Here is a 13,307-nt window from a genome sequence, read left to right on the forward strand (position 1 = left end):
TTAAAACTGCCTTCAATCAACCATTGTACAATACAACCTGCCATTGTATTGTCGGTTGATAAGGGATGAGCAATGTCTTACAAAGCCCCACAGTAGTAATGACAGGCGTCTGGTCCAAGCTGCCAGATCGGATAGTGAGACCAGGCTGGCCCACCTTGCTAGGAGGCCTGTCTAATATGATTCCCACCCTCCAACCCCTGCTCACTGTTCAGTTAGTCTCTGTGAAGGAACTTCTTCTCCAAAGAGACAAATTGTCCACTGGCTACAGAAGTGGGTGGGAGAAAAGTCAAAAACGATTTTTTTTTAAGACTGTCAAATGCAAATTACAAACTCTCCTTTTGAAAGATGACAATGAAAACATTTTCAGTGCTTTGTGTCCCCTCCCAAGCCTTTATCCCTTTACCAAAAGCCAGTTCTTTTAAAACTATGAACCAAACAACAATTCTGCAGGCAACAAGAGGTAAGCTATTCCCACAGAACATCTATGGCGTTTTCTCTGTGTTACCTTGGTAACCGCTACCTTGGCACCCTTGTTGATGAGCTGAACCACATTCTCTGTCTGGCCTTTGTACGCAGCTATGAGCAGGCGTTCTGAAAGCACAGCGACCGCATCCTGCTGGCTCATGAATTAGGAGAGAAAGGGGCTCCCGGGAAAGCAAGCGGTGGGTCAGTTTCCTCAGCTCCACATGCAGCCTCGGGTGGGGCTGGAGTCCACAGCGAAAGGTGCTCGGAATCCTGAGGGATGCCTTTCTCACTACTCCATCTTCAGGTCCTAGGGGGTCACAAAACAAAGTGGCCATCAGCGCCACTCAGTACAAGAGGACAGACAGACCACACCACTGCTGACCTCATGGTGTCCCTCTGCTGCACAGCACAGGGGACAGGAAGCCAAAAGCACACTTCCACAGCATTTCAAAGTGAAGCAGCAGGGTGTGCCAACTCTCCACTTCCTCCCTCCTCAGGACCATTCTCCACGAGACGGGCAGACCTGAGAGGCTGAGTTTGTACCCTGGGTAAAGAGGCCTGATGTAACCCAGGGTGGAGGGAGGAAAGGTCGGGGAATGACACCATTATATTTTAATTATTTTATAAAAAGAGGGGGTCTGGTATAGCTCCCTAGATACCTCCTGGTTATATACATAACAACATGTACTGTGTATGATCAACCTTTAGACTTGAAGGCCAGGTTCCTATGAATCCACTACAGCTAACATGCACTCAGCCCTGTCCCCATTCCTACCCCAGCAAGTATGATTTCCTTCATCTTTTACCTTCTGCAAAGTCTCCTGCATTCTGGAACAGACAGTGAACCGAGTACAGCCCAGGGTCGACCCCCATTCCCAACTGAAGAGACACTCCCCATGTGAAGAAGCTGGTGCCTTACTCAGTGCAGGCAGCGCTAGCACCGCCAGGTTAGGAACAACCCCTCCACAAACACTCCCCAACCCCGTGCTTCATTGGGAGAAAATAGACGGCCACCACTTAAGGCAGAGCCTTAATACAACTCTAGACTCTGCTCAAGGAGCCCTGGTAATATCTTTAGAACAAACCAAGTCAGGGATACTGATTTCTCTGAGGCAGCGGGAGGAAGAGGGAGTCTTTTGTGTTTAAAACTCGTTTGTAGTGGCCAGGGAGATGGCTCAGGTATAGGGACTTGCTGCAAAGTCTGAGAACCAGAACACAGTTCCTGTACCCACATGATGGAAGGGGGCACCATATTGTGCACACACACACACACACACACACACACACACACACACACACACATACACACACACGGCAGAGAGAGAGAGAGAGAGAGAACCACACTATTCAAATCAGATCATATTTTGATGACCAAGAGCATCCTGGCATCTTTCTCAGTAGCTTCCAGAAACTTGACAATCATTCAGCCTTAGGTAGAGTCTCATATACAGAACAGAGCCCGACTATTTCATTATAAGAGAGGAACCTAGCCAGATGTAAACACTGTGCTTTTAGAAAGGTGATTTCTTACCTACCCCCCAATCTCTATCATCACTTTTCACTGTGTTCGCCATTTGTTGCCCCAAATACGGGCAAAAGATAATAAAGAAAGGGACTCTGGCAAGGCCAGTCTGCTCTTGCTCACCAGGCCACCGGAAGCACCGTGCCCCATCCAGTCAGCCCTGAGATGTCCATTTCCCTTCCTGGGCTGAAAATCCAGCCCAGGGCCTTTCACATGCCAGGCAAGTGTGCCGCCATGAAGTTGTATTCCCAGCCCAAAGAAAGAACAGAGTTAGCACTCTAAGCAGTGAGGGAAACAGCTAGAAATGCCTTTGGAAGGCTCAAAGCCACAGAGTACATTAGGGTTTATCTCCTCGCTGTCTGCCTCCGCCACACAGAAGCACACAAACAACATGTACGTGTGTACACACAAACAACATGTACGTATGTACACACACACACACACACACAGAGGAGGCTTGTCCTTATGAACACTGGGTGGACTGTTCCTTCTTATGCAGAGAGGCTGCATCCCATTCACACAAACTACACTGATTTCTTGCTCCTTCAACTCAAACATTGCAAAACCACTCTGTGCCAAATGCAGAAAGATGCTCAGCAGTAGCCACTGGCTCCCATCTGCAGGTGTCTCTCTCTCTCTACCCATTTGCTATCTCTGTGCACTAGGCATTATCTGTACCCTTTCCCTTCCAGAGCCTTTCCTGCAAAAGGTGGCCTGCTTCAGACCAGTTTCATCATCATCATCATCATCATCATCCACCCAGCCTATCCCAAAGCTTGCCTGAGAGGGTGAGCAGCTCAGCAGCACTGTCACCTCCACTCGCCCCATTCCCACAGCAACCCAGCCCCCTTAGCAACAGACAGAGGGCCAACCAGCTTCCGGTAAATTGCTTGCCACTCCCATCCCAGACAGCAGTCTCATGCAACAGATGCAGCCTCTCAGATAATGAGACTAAAGCCAGAAGTTCTTACAGTTACAGCTGCAGGCTGAGATAGCTTCATTTAGATAATTACCAGGTAAAGCACCCTTTGCATGTACAGCTACCATCACTATTAAAAAACAAACAACAATAACAACAACAAAAACCCATAAAAATATAAACACCCCATTGATGAGAGAATGTTCATCAACCAGCTTTGACATTTTATGTTTTGCTTTTCTGTTGCGGCTACATAAGGGCCCTCTTTACTTCCCCCATGATATAACCCATACCTCCACAGGACAGTGGTCATTTACAACGGATCTTGGACATGCCCCATTGCCCCCAGCATGCTTGCACAGAAAACTGCTTGCAAGATGAGCAGCAGTGACTCCACCCCAGGTTATCCATTCTCATCTGCAGCCAACGCCTTCCCCTCACACTTGGGCATCTCAAAGTCATTCTGGATTTCAGGGCAGGGATCATCTCGCTGTTAGGACCCGCACCGGCAGACGCTTGACACAAAGGGCAGATGCACAGGACCACATATGCTGAGTCTCCTCTTCCCGTTTCCCCTCCTGACCTCACTTGGAGTGACAGGATGCTCTGTTCCCTGTCTGGGAACCAGTAAACTAGGCCAGATGGAGGCAGGCAGGGATGGGGAACGATGGAGAACCCCGAGAGGGGAAGGAAATACACGGGTGTGACCTCTCTGCGGGCTGTAAGTTAGACTCCACTGCTAACCTGTTGGGTGCCCTGGCTGTCGCCGCTTTGCCCTCTCATAAAATCTGAGCTTCCTCTTCCAGTAAGATAGCCACCATTCAAGAGAGCCTTGTAGCTGGAAGTGAGCAATCTGTCTGCCTCCCACCTGTCAATCTCGTCCTTTGTCACGGGATTCAGTTTCACTGTGCTCAGGAGGCAAAAGCTTAAAGGCAAACTTGCTGCCTGTTCTTCAGGCAGGAAGGGAGCAGAGAGCACAGTAAGTCTAGAGAGGACACTGCAAACTGAGGGGGTGGGCCCCGGAAGACCCGCGGCCGCCTCCCCTCCCAGGCCTAGCCCTTCTGTATCCACTGCTCCCACCCGCAATTTCTTTTGTTGTTTTTCTGTGGGTGGCAAAGGGTCTGTGAGGTTTGATTGTTTTCTTCTGGATTGCTGATTTACAACCAACTCTCCTGGTGCCTGTCAATATCTGTAAGCCACCACATTCCATCTCCTCCCAGTGCACTACTCTGAAACAAGCCTTTCAAAGAAAAGTCCTAGCCAGGCATTGTGCAGAGCCCACCAGAGCTGTGGTTAGAGAGCACACAGACTCAGAACAACTAGCTTTTTCCCACCGGAGACATTACTCACACATAGGGCTGTCCTCTGTGTTCTTTCTGAAAACGCAGTCAATTCTTTCCTGAGGAGAGCACACACTTCCCGGGGCTGCTGTTCCCGGGAGCTCAGATTTACCTACAGCAATGGTAAGCTTTCTTCCTTAGCTTCCGCTGCCGACTGACCGACCGACGATCTCGGCATCAACCCATTAACGCATCCATTCAGCTCCAGCTCCAGATGCTGCTCTGTTGCCACTGTTCCGAGTGTTGGAGAGTCTGATTTTGTGAGACAGCTCTCTCTTACAAGCGAAGGACCTGTAACCCTGCCCATCAAGAGTCAGGAGCGATTCACGGCTGAGCAGAGTGTTTTCAGAGGGATGCTCTGATGACGGAGGTGAAGTTTGCAGCCTGGTGTGAACGGGAGCACACGGGAAAGGATAAGAGGACAATCACAGTCCTCACGGTAACAGCTGGGGACATGCTGGCATCCTGCGCAGCAACCCAGACACGAGCGGCTTAAGCGGAGTCCCATACAGGGACTGCAGCATCAGCAGCGCAGACAGGGGCTGGCTGAGTAGCCACTGAGATGTCTGTAAACCCAATCTGCTGGCACCCAATCTCCTCCACAGTGTGGGCAAGGGGGAAGTGGAGAGCCCCTTCTGAAGCAGAAGCAGGTGCAGCTGCTCCGGTAAGCATCCCAGGTGTGTCTTCCGGCCCACTTCCTCAGGCAACAGCAACTTCCTACTGGAGACAGGGGCTTTCTTTTTGACGTGAGCCCAGACACCACATTTCCCAGGTGAAGACAGGATTAGAATGGGGAGAATAATTTGGCCACAAATCCTTTGACCACCATCCAGTCTCACACCTCACCCCTGTTCCTCCCAGAACAGCAGCTCCTGTGGCCACAGGGCCAGCTTCTGCCCTTTGGCGCAGAAAGGTCAGACTGTGGACTCTGGCCTATACACTGCACAAATGTGGAAATATACCAGGGGAACAACTGCCAAGAGACAAAAACGCCGTCTTTCCCTTTTCTGCAATCACCACTGGGCGCTATGTGAGATTATAACAATGATGGACGTAACTGGATTCCTACTTTGAAGAAATGATTAACCTGGCCACCGTGACATCACAACCACGACCCAAAAGGACCAGGTGCCAGAATCAGGGCAATCAGTTTAAAGTCCGTTGCCTCAAAAGAACCATGAGAGTTCCTCCTCCTGAGGCCGTAAGCACAAGTATGGGGACAGATGTACTGCTTACAGAAGGTTCTCCACATAAAGAAGGAGGTGGCAGAGCAAAGAGGCTGCTCTTCATGCCTCATCTCATACCGCCATGTCGAAGCAGGAGGGACAATTGTTTCTTGAGCTGTTGCAAGGACAGGCAAATCTGATGGCTACTGAGTCAGCTAACCATCTTGGCAGGAGACAAAGATGCTGTTGCTATTTCAAGCCTTATTCTTTTTTTTTTTAATTTATTTTTTAATTAGGTATTTTCCTCGTTTACATTTTCAATGCTATCCCAAAAGTCCCCCATACCTACCCCCCAAGCCTTATTCTTTTTTTTTTTTTTTTTTTTTTTTTTTTTTTTTTTTTTGGTTTTTCGAGACAGGGTTTCTCTGTGTTGCCTTGGCTGTCCTAGAACTCACTCTGTAGACCAGGCTGGCCTCGAACTCAGAAATCCGCCTGCCTCTCAAGCCTTAATCTTAATGATGGTTCTTAAACACTTTAATCTCCCTTCTAGCCCACCATCCACCAGAGGTAGTGGAAAAGAAAAGATACAGGGGAAGTGGACCTGTGTAGAAATGCTGCTTTGGAGCAAATCCCATCTGTGTTGTCAGGAAATCGGCAGTTCAGTTTATAGATCAGCAGTGGCAGCTCGATCCATTCAAAAACACTTCACGGATATATACTAGCAGTCCAGTTCACTAGAGTCCTCAGGAGCAGCAAGAAGCCACAGCATACTACCACAAGGTTTTTTTGTGTGTTTCTCTCTGGAGTTCCAACAAAAGGAACTCAACTACACAAATGTAAGGAGGGCCAATACATGTGTGTTTTTAGCAAAGAATCCTTCATCCGTGTCCTTTCAAGGTGCTTTCTTTAGCAAAATATCCTTTCACTTGGGTTCACTTAAAAAAAAAAATAACAAAAAAACCAAAAAACATTCCACGTGTCTGCCCCGGCAAAACACCATCCAACACAACTGACTTTCCAAAGAACCCTTAAGTTTCCACTTCAGGGTGACAAGTGTATATTATCCAGGAAACCTGGGTTGCACAGCTCCACTTTTAATGAAGCTGCTGAGAGGTAAAACTCATTAGCTCGCTGGACCAGAGCTGTAGCGACCTCCTGTTCTCCTGGAGGATGATTGCTTACTAGAGACCACCAGCACCTCCCAACTGCAGCTTCGCTTGCCCATCACATAGCAGATGGCTCTACCTGTGCTCAAAACTCAGCCCATTGCTGTCCCTACAGATGCCATCTACCACAGCTCTCTCCAGGTTCCTACAATGGACCAAACCCTAAGCCCCACTGTCACTGTCACTGAAAACAAGTGGCAGTTAAAGTGAAATTAGGTCACGATGGGGGACTGCTGCGCTGATGGGATAGTGTGTTATACAAGAGACATCAATAACCCAAAGGGCTAAATGTACTTTCTTCCCCTCACGTCCCAGTAAAAGGCCATAGGGACAATGTGGAAAAACAGCCATCTACAGTTGCAGAAGAGCCTCCATGAGAAACTGAATCCTGCTAGACTCTGATCTATACCTTTTAGCCTCTAGAACTGAAGGAAGATAAACTCCTGTGAATGTGCTTTCCAGGCTACAGTGAGACAGAGGCTCAAGTGGACTCTATAGCACCCGGTGGGGAAAATGCTATACGGCTGGGGCTGGTCTCTGTACCTCAAGCTGAGTCCTATTCTCACCATCTTGCATCTCAGTGCCTCTCATTGTGCCTGGCACACAGCTGGTCTTTATTATCCATTACATAAATGATAGAAAAACTAACAGCTGGTTGCTACGGGACTTTGTAGGAATGAGAGGACACGTCACCTAGACAACCTGTCCTTTCCAGATGAAGCAGGTCATGGCTCCAACCCTCAGAGAAAAGAGGAGTAAGATATACTAATCTTCCTCCTCCTTCCACTCACAACAGAGGACCATAGCTCCTGGGACCTGAAGAGTTACGGAGCTGGAGACCATCCTTAGTGATACCCATCAGCACCAAAGAGCTGGCCTACACCACAGCCACTGGGAGCTGCCACCCTGAAGCCCTTCTGGGGAAATCCACAGATGCTCAAACAAAAACAGGAATGGGCCCAAACCAACACCACCTCCCAAGAGCATCTACATGCCCTACTCATACTTGCCTCCCTGTAGATCTTTGGTCAATTGTTTGTCTTTTTATTTACTTTGTGGTGTTTTACGTATTTATCTATTGATGGTAACAGCAGAGAGCAGCAAACACTGGGAGAGGAATCACTTCTCTTTAGTGGCTAAGGGAAAGGAGCCCAGCCAAGTGTTGGAGGTGGGGCAGACGCAGACATTAGCATTAAGAAGAGCTAGCAGGGGTAGGGTGGTCTGAAGGATGACAGAATGGCCGACAAGGAGAAAGTAGCGACTGCCACCAGAGCTTTTAATTCAAGGACAATGACCAAAGATGATACCAGGTAAACTGGAAAATGGCATTTGTCATACCATGCCAAGGAAACTGCCCCGCCTGGTGGTGGGAAGTTGGTAGGCAGGAAAGTGAGGTGTTGGCTCTCCTTGGAACATGGGCATTCCTCCATGACAGCAGGCTTGCCTTTGCTCACAGTGATAATGCACACAGTGCATTTCCTCTTTTCAGTTATTTTGCCTTTCATGCCAGCAGAGGCAGGTGGATCTCTGCGAATCAGAGACCAGCCCCTCATTTCCAATAGGGCTCAGCCTTTTACATAGCTCCTTTTCTGTCACAGAGCTCAGTGGGAAACTTTGACCAATGCCCCATACTTGTGTCTGCAGTTAAGGTATACAGAATAGCTCCATTCCCTAAAAACCCCTTGTTCTTCAAGGTCTGCACAGCTTTTTCTTTCCCATAATGCCACTGTCTGCTTCCAGCTCTGTCACCTTTTCAGACTGGTCACTCTATACTAGCAATAACTGTTTAAGGTCCATCTCCCGTATAGTTTCGTGGTTTGATAGCTGATTTCTTTTCAGTGGTGGATAGTACTCCATATATTGTTTGGATGTACCAATGTTTGCTACTCCATCCATTGAAGGGCATTTTGGTTTCTTCCAAAGTTTGACTGCTCTGCATGAAGCTTCTATAAACACGATGCAGGGCACACTCGGGGAACACCAGGGAGTACAACACCCCTCATACCACACAGCAGGGTTGGGCTTTGTGAGAAGCTATTGTTTGGTCCTCTCAGTGCAGCAGCTGCTCTTACACTGATCTAAGTCCAGGCTCAACAATATCCTTTTAGTTCCCACCTTATTCAGTTCCTCCATCCCATCAGGCACTACCACCTCTGCCATCAATGGTCCTCCCTCCTTAGTATCTGTGGCCTGCTCTGTCCTCCTTCCACCCTGGGACTCTCTTTTCTTTCACTGAAGAGCTCTTCTCTCGCAGGGACCTTACATTGCAGGACCTGGAGGTTCTTGGCTCTATTCTCTACTCACTCCCCGGCCCTCTCTTCCTCCTCACTGCCCACACCCTCTTCTGCTGCCTAGAAACAGCTCTCTACATGTCTACTTCTTCAGCCTCATTCACTTTTTCTAAAGCACTATATTTAAACATCCAGCCACCCAACAGACATCTTACTTGGATGTTCCCTCTCAACATCCTTCCTTTAAAAACCTCTTCCTTTTCTTGTGTCCCCACCTCGATAAGGGACTGCAGGTTTCATCGGTCAACTTGGTTCCCTCACCCCAAACCGTTCTCTCCTTTCGTCTTCTCCCCTGGCTGAGACCCTGCAGTAAATCACCCAATGCTCTGATTTGAAAGAGTAGGGAACGGAAACGAAGATGAGAGCTTTACAGGCAGATACTTGGGCTTCCGCTCCAGCTCCATCACTCCATCGCTTTCTAAATGACTGTTTCCTTGTGCATGCTAGCACTCACACCTCACTGGCCGGAGCTGTAGGCACACTGAAAGATATCTGGCAGCTGTGCTCAGAGAGATAAGCACAGTTACTAGGTTACTTTCAAATGGTCCTTGTTCTGTCTTCGCTGACAGCACTGCCTGGCTCCGGTACTCACTGATAGCTGCTCTTTAACTGGACACTGAGAATGTTTTCTGTAGCTTCTATCAGTGGTAGAAAGTGCACAGAGCGAAGTGAAGCAGGTTTCAGCTTGGATATGGAAATCTGCTTCCTTAAATGTCCCTGTACCTAGGGAGAAAGAGAAGCCAGACCCAACTCTTTTCAAGGTTCAGACAGTGGGTATATTTCAGCTTCAAATGTAGCTTCCATTACAGAGAACTGTACTCAAGCCAACCCAACCCGGCCACAGAGTTGCTGGGACACATTAAACGTGACTCCCAGGAAGACTATGTCACTGAGTTAACAGTAGTCACATTCTCTGTCCGCTCACCGGGTCTCAGCTCAGTGAGCCTCTGACAGACATGTTTCCCTATCAGATCTGTCCCTGTCAGGAGGTGATGAGAAATGAAGCCTTCTTCTTCCATCTGCTTCAAGATGGCAAAGATAAAGAACAGACCTCGAGCTGACACACAGAAGGGGCTGCTCATCCTGTATCTCTCTGCATGCAGGTGGGAACCAGTCTCCTCCCAAGCCCCGCCGTGTGTGTGTGTGTGTGTGTGTGTGTGTGTGTGTGTGTGTGAGAGAGAGAGAGAGAGAGAGAGAGACAGACAGACAGACAGAGACAGAGACTCTCACTGAATCTGTAGCTTACCAGTTTGGCTAGGTTGGCTGGTAGCAAACCCTGAGCAGGTGATGACCTGTCTCTATGCCACCCCAGCTGGGGTAACAGAGGCTACTGCCACACTCAGTGTTTATGTGGCTACTGGGGATCCAAACTTAGGACTCTATCCTTGCACAGCAGGCACCTACCTAACACCGAGCCATTTCCCTAGCTCCTGGTACCAATTGTTTTGTCTTTACCTGTGACTTCTCTACCTGTGTTTCTTGTCAAAGAATGCTTTATGTGGCAGAATTCGCATAAAGACTAGAGGCTCTGCTAATGCCAGGTCTGAACTCGCACATTAAGTCATTTGCTACGCTGGTCTCTCTGTCTCCAGTCCCTGCCCACTCCTTTCTCTACCGGAGTTTCTTCTAACAGTGTGCATGAGGGCTTGTTTCTCCTTGGCTATACCCGTAACCGGCAGATACACATCCCCTCAAAGCCCAGGGATACACAAACCTATTATGATCTGCCCCCAGATTCTAATTCCATCCGCTTCCGACAACCCTCCCCACATCCTGTTCCTCAGCTTGGCTACAGGGGTATTTAGAGTATCTGAAAGCACCCTTGTGCCATTTTCTGCTTCTAACTTTCTGTACACCACCCCCAAACCCCCTTCTCCTCCATATCTGATTCAAAGGTGGCCTCCTCTCAGAAGATTCTACCTGCCCTCCTTTGTTCTCCAGGTTCCCATGACCCAGTTGCTCTGCCATTTACTTTGGATCAATATTCTCTCATATATTCTCTCTCTCTCTCTCTCTCTCTGCCTTTCCTTGATATCAGATCTCATACTGCCCAGACTAACTTCTAATTTCACTATACAGCTAAGGCTATCTCCTTGAACTTCTGATTCCCCTGCCTCTACTACCCATGTTCCAGGATGACATGTGTGCGCCCCCACACTTGGCTAGGAATGCACCTTTTAAAGGTGGCTGTAGCATTATGAATCTGGACCAAGACTGAGTCATTACTGCCAGCCTCTCTCATTACCTTATGATTCAAAAGCCCTGAGACTGCCCTGACCAGAGAAGGTTCTGTCATGTGGCTCTTACCTTTCTCAGATCGCATGGCCTCGCTTAATATCATACTTTGCAGAATATTACCCTACAAACACAGGAGTCTGTGAGGCTGAAATTCTTTAGCATTGCTCCTATTCACAGCATCTCTCTTCTCAGCCTCTCTTTCCACACTCAGCCCTATAAGATGCAGAATTAGAGGAAAGGGTGACAAGGCTGACTTATGAAGTGTTCAATTCCCAGCACCCACACAACGGTTCATAACTATAACTCCGAACCAGGGGATCCAATGCCCTTCTGACCTCTGAGGGCACAGAATGCATATGATACACAGACATACATGCAGGCAAAACCCATACATAGAAAAGTAGATTAAAAAATTTAACTGATTAAATAAAACTAATGATACAACACAGTGATAAAACACTTCTCTAGTATACTGAGACCCTGAATTTGATTCCTAGCACAAATAATAATAATAATAATAATAATATTTATTATTTACAATAATTATATTATACAATCATAACAACATATACCACACTATAATATACTATATAAATAATAGCTATTTTTATTTTATTATTATTTATTCTACTATTGGGGTTTAGACTATGTTCCCTTGAATATTACCCTACAAACACAGGAGTCTGTGAGGCTGAAATTCTTTAGCATTGCTCCTATTCACAGCATCTCTCTTCTCAGCCTCTGAGTCTTTCCACACTCAGCCCGCATTTCATTCCTCTGTGTACTGTCATCACAAGTGTATAGCCTAGCACCTGGTGCAGGAACAAGGCCTGCTCAGGAACAAATGAGCACTACTGTCTACCTGAGTGAACCAGAGAGCAAGCGCCTTCACAAGTGTCTTCTCAGCACTCCATACGTCCAAACAGCTAATGCTGTAGTGACCCCTCAATAAATACGCCCATGGATCGTTTTGTTTTGATTTTTTTTTTATTCATTCATCTGTTGATGGACATCTGGACTAGTCCACTTCCTATACAGCAACAACAAATACGGATGCTCATGTGCCTCTGTGGTAGAATACATACTCTATTGGTCGTATACCCAGGCGTGACATAGACTTGAGACTTGCAGGGAAAATTGATGATCTGCAAAGTATGATATTAAGCGAGGCCATGCGATCTGAGAAAGGTAAGAGCCACATGCTTTCTCTCATACGCAATGGTAGCCTATAGTGTGTGTGTGTGTTTGTGTGTCTGTGTGTGTGTGTTTGTGTGTCTGTGTCTGTGTGTATACGCATACATGCAAACAGATTAAGTGTGGATGAAGTCTAAACATCAAACAAGGAGATGGAGAAGAAGCAGCGTTAGGTGATGAGCAAGGACAGGGGATTGGCAAAGGAGAGGGTGCAGACAGATGTGGCTTTTACAGAATTACAGGAAGTCACCCTGCCAGGGGACGTGAGGGGGGGCAGGGGGGGGTTGAGAACAGTGGGGGGGAGGTAATCTCTCATCACACAGAGCTTAAGAGGGAATTAAATACAGGGGACTTCTAAAAAGGGATCCAGGCCTGGAGAGCATAGAAAAGCAGAAGCCACTGGGAGGGCCTGAGGGGTAGCCCTGAGGAACACAGAAGAAGAAATTCTATTGAAAATCAAGTTAAAGTGGAAATGACTCAGCGGGGTGTGACTTTATGCTAATACTGTCCACCTCTTGCTAGCAGATGTCAGGACGTAAACTGTGTAGACTCTACTTATACCACACGTCAGCAGAGGACGGTTCGATCCAGCTTCTTGTTTCTCTGCCAAGGTTGGCTGAGGCCGGATGGAAACAGCAGGAGGAAAGGTCTATTTAAACAGTGCGCCCACAAACTGTTCTTCAAATCTGGGCAGGTTACACAACGGGCTTTCTTGTATAGTAGACAGAGTTAGCTATATAGTTAGCAGCAGCAGCTACCGACTTTAAAGGGTAGCCTGCATAACCCACACAGTAAGTGATAGCACACAGCTCAGAGAAGGCACCCCATGAATACGAGGGGTGCACAGCTGACCATGAAGTTAGCAGCAAGCTAAAGTCTCCAGTTGACTTCCAAGTCTTTCCCAACTTTTACTCTGTCTGGATCCCTTATCCTACCAACTACAGCTAACAAGTCCAAGGGGCTGCCCCAGGGATGTGTTGGACTCAGTACTTCTCAGCACACAGAA

At 47.7% G+C, this 13,307-nt stretch overlaps 1 protein-coding gene across 6 annotated transcripts in view; it reads right to left on the reverse strand.

Moving 5' to 3' along the window:
* Ankrd6 (ankyrin repeat domain 6) overlaps window positions 1-13,307 on the reverse strand; it is a 148,098-nt gene that overhangs the window by 57,278 nt on the left and 77,513 nt on the right. For 2 of the 6 annotated variants that reach the window (XM_029476792.1, XM_021160920.2), the window contains exon 2: window positions 506-772. In XM_029476792.1, the coding sequence (XP_029332652.1) occupies window positions 506-625 (120 nt within the window). In that variant the 5' untranslated portion in view covers window positions 626-772. Of the gene's footprint in view, window positions 1-505; window positions 773-3,650; window positions 3,733-4,256; window positions 4,719-13,307 lie in introns of those variants that run through there. The other 4 variants (XM_029476791.1, XM_029476790.1, XM_029476788.1 and 1 more) reach the window with 4 other exon arrangements.

The sequence above is a fragment of the Mus caroli genome, chromosome 4 (assembly GCF_900094665.2).
Source record: "Mus caroli chromosome 4, CAROLI_EIJ_v1.1, whole genome shotgun sequence".
Classification (NCBI taxonomy): domain Eukaryota; kingdom Metazoa; phylum Chordata; class Mammalia; order Rodentia; family Muridae; genus Mus; species Mus caroli.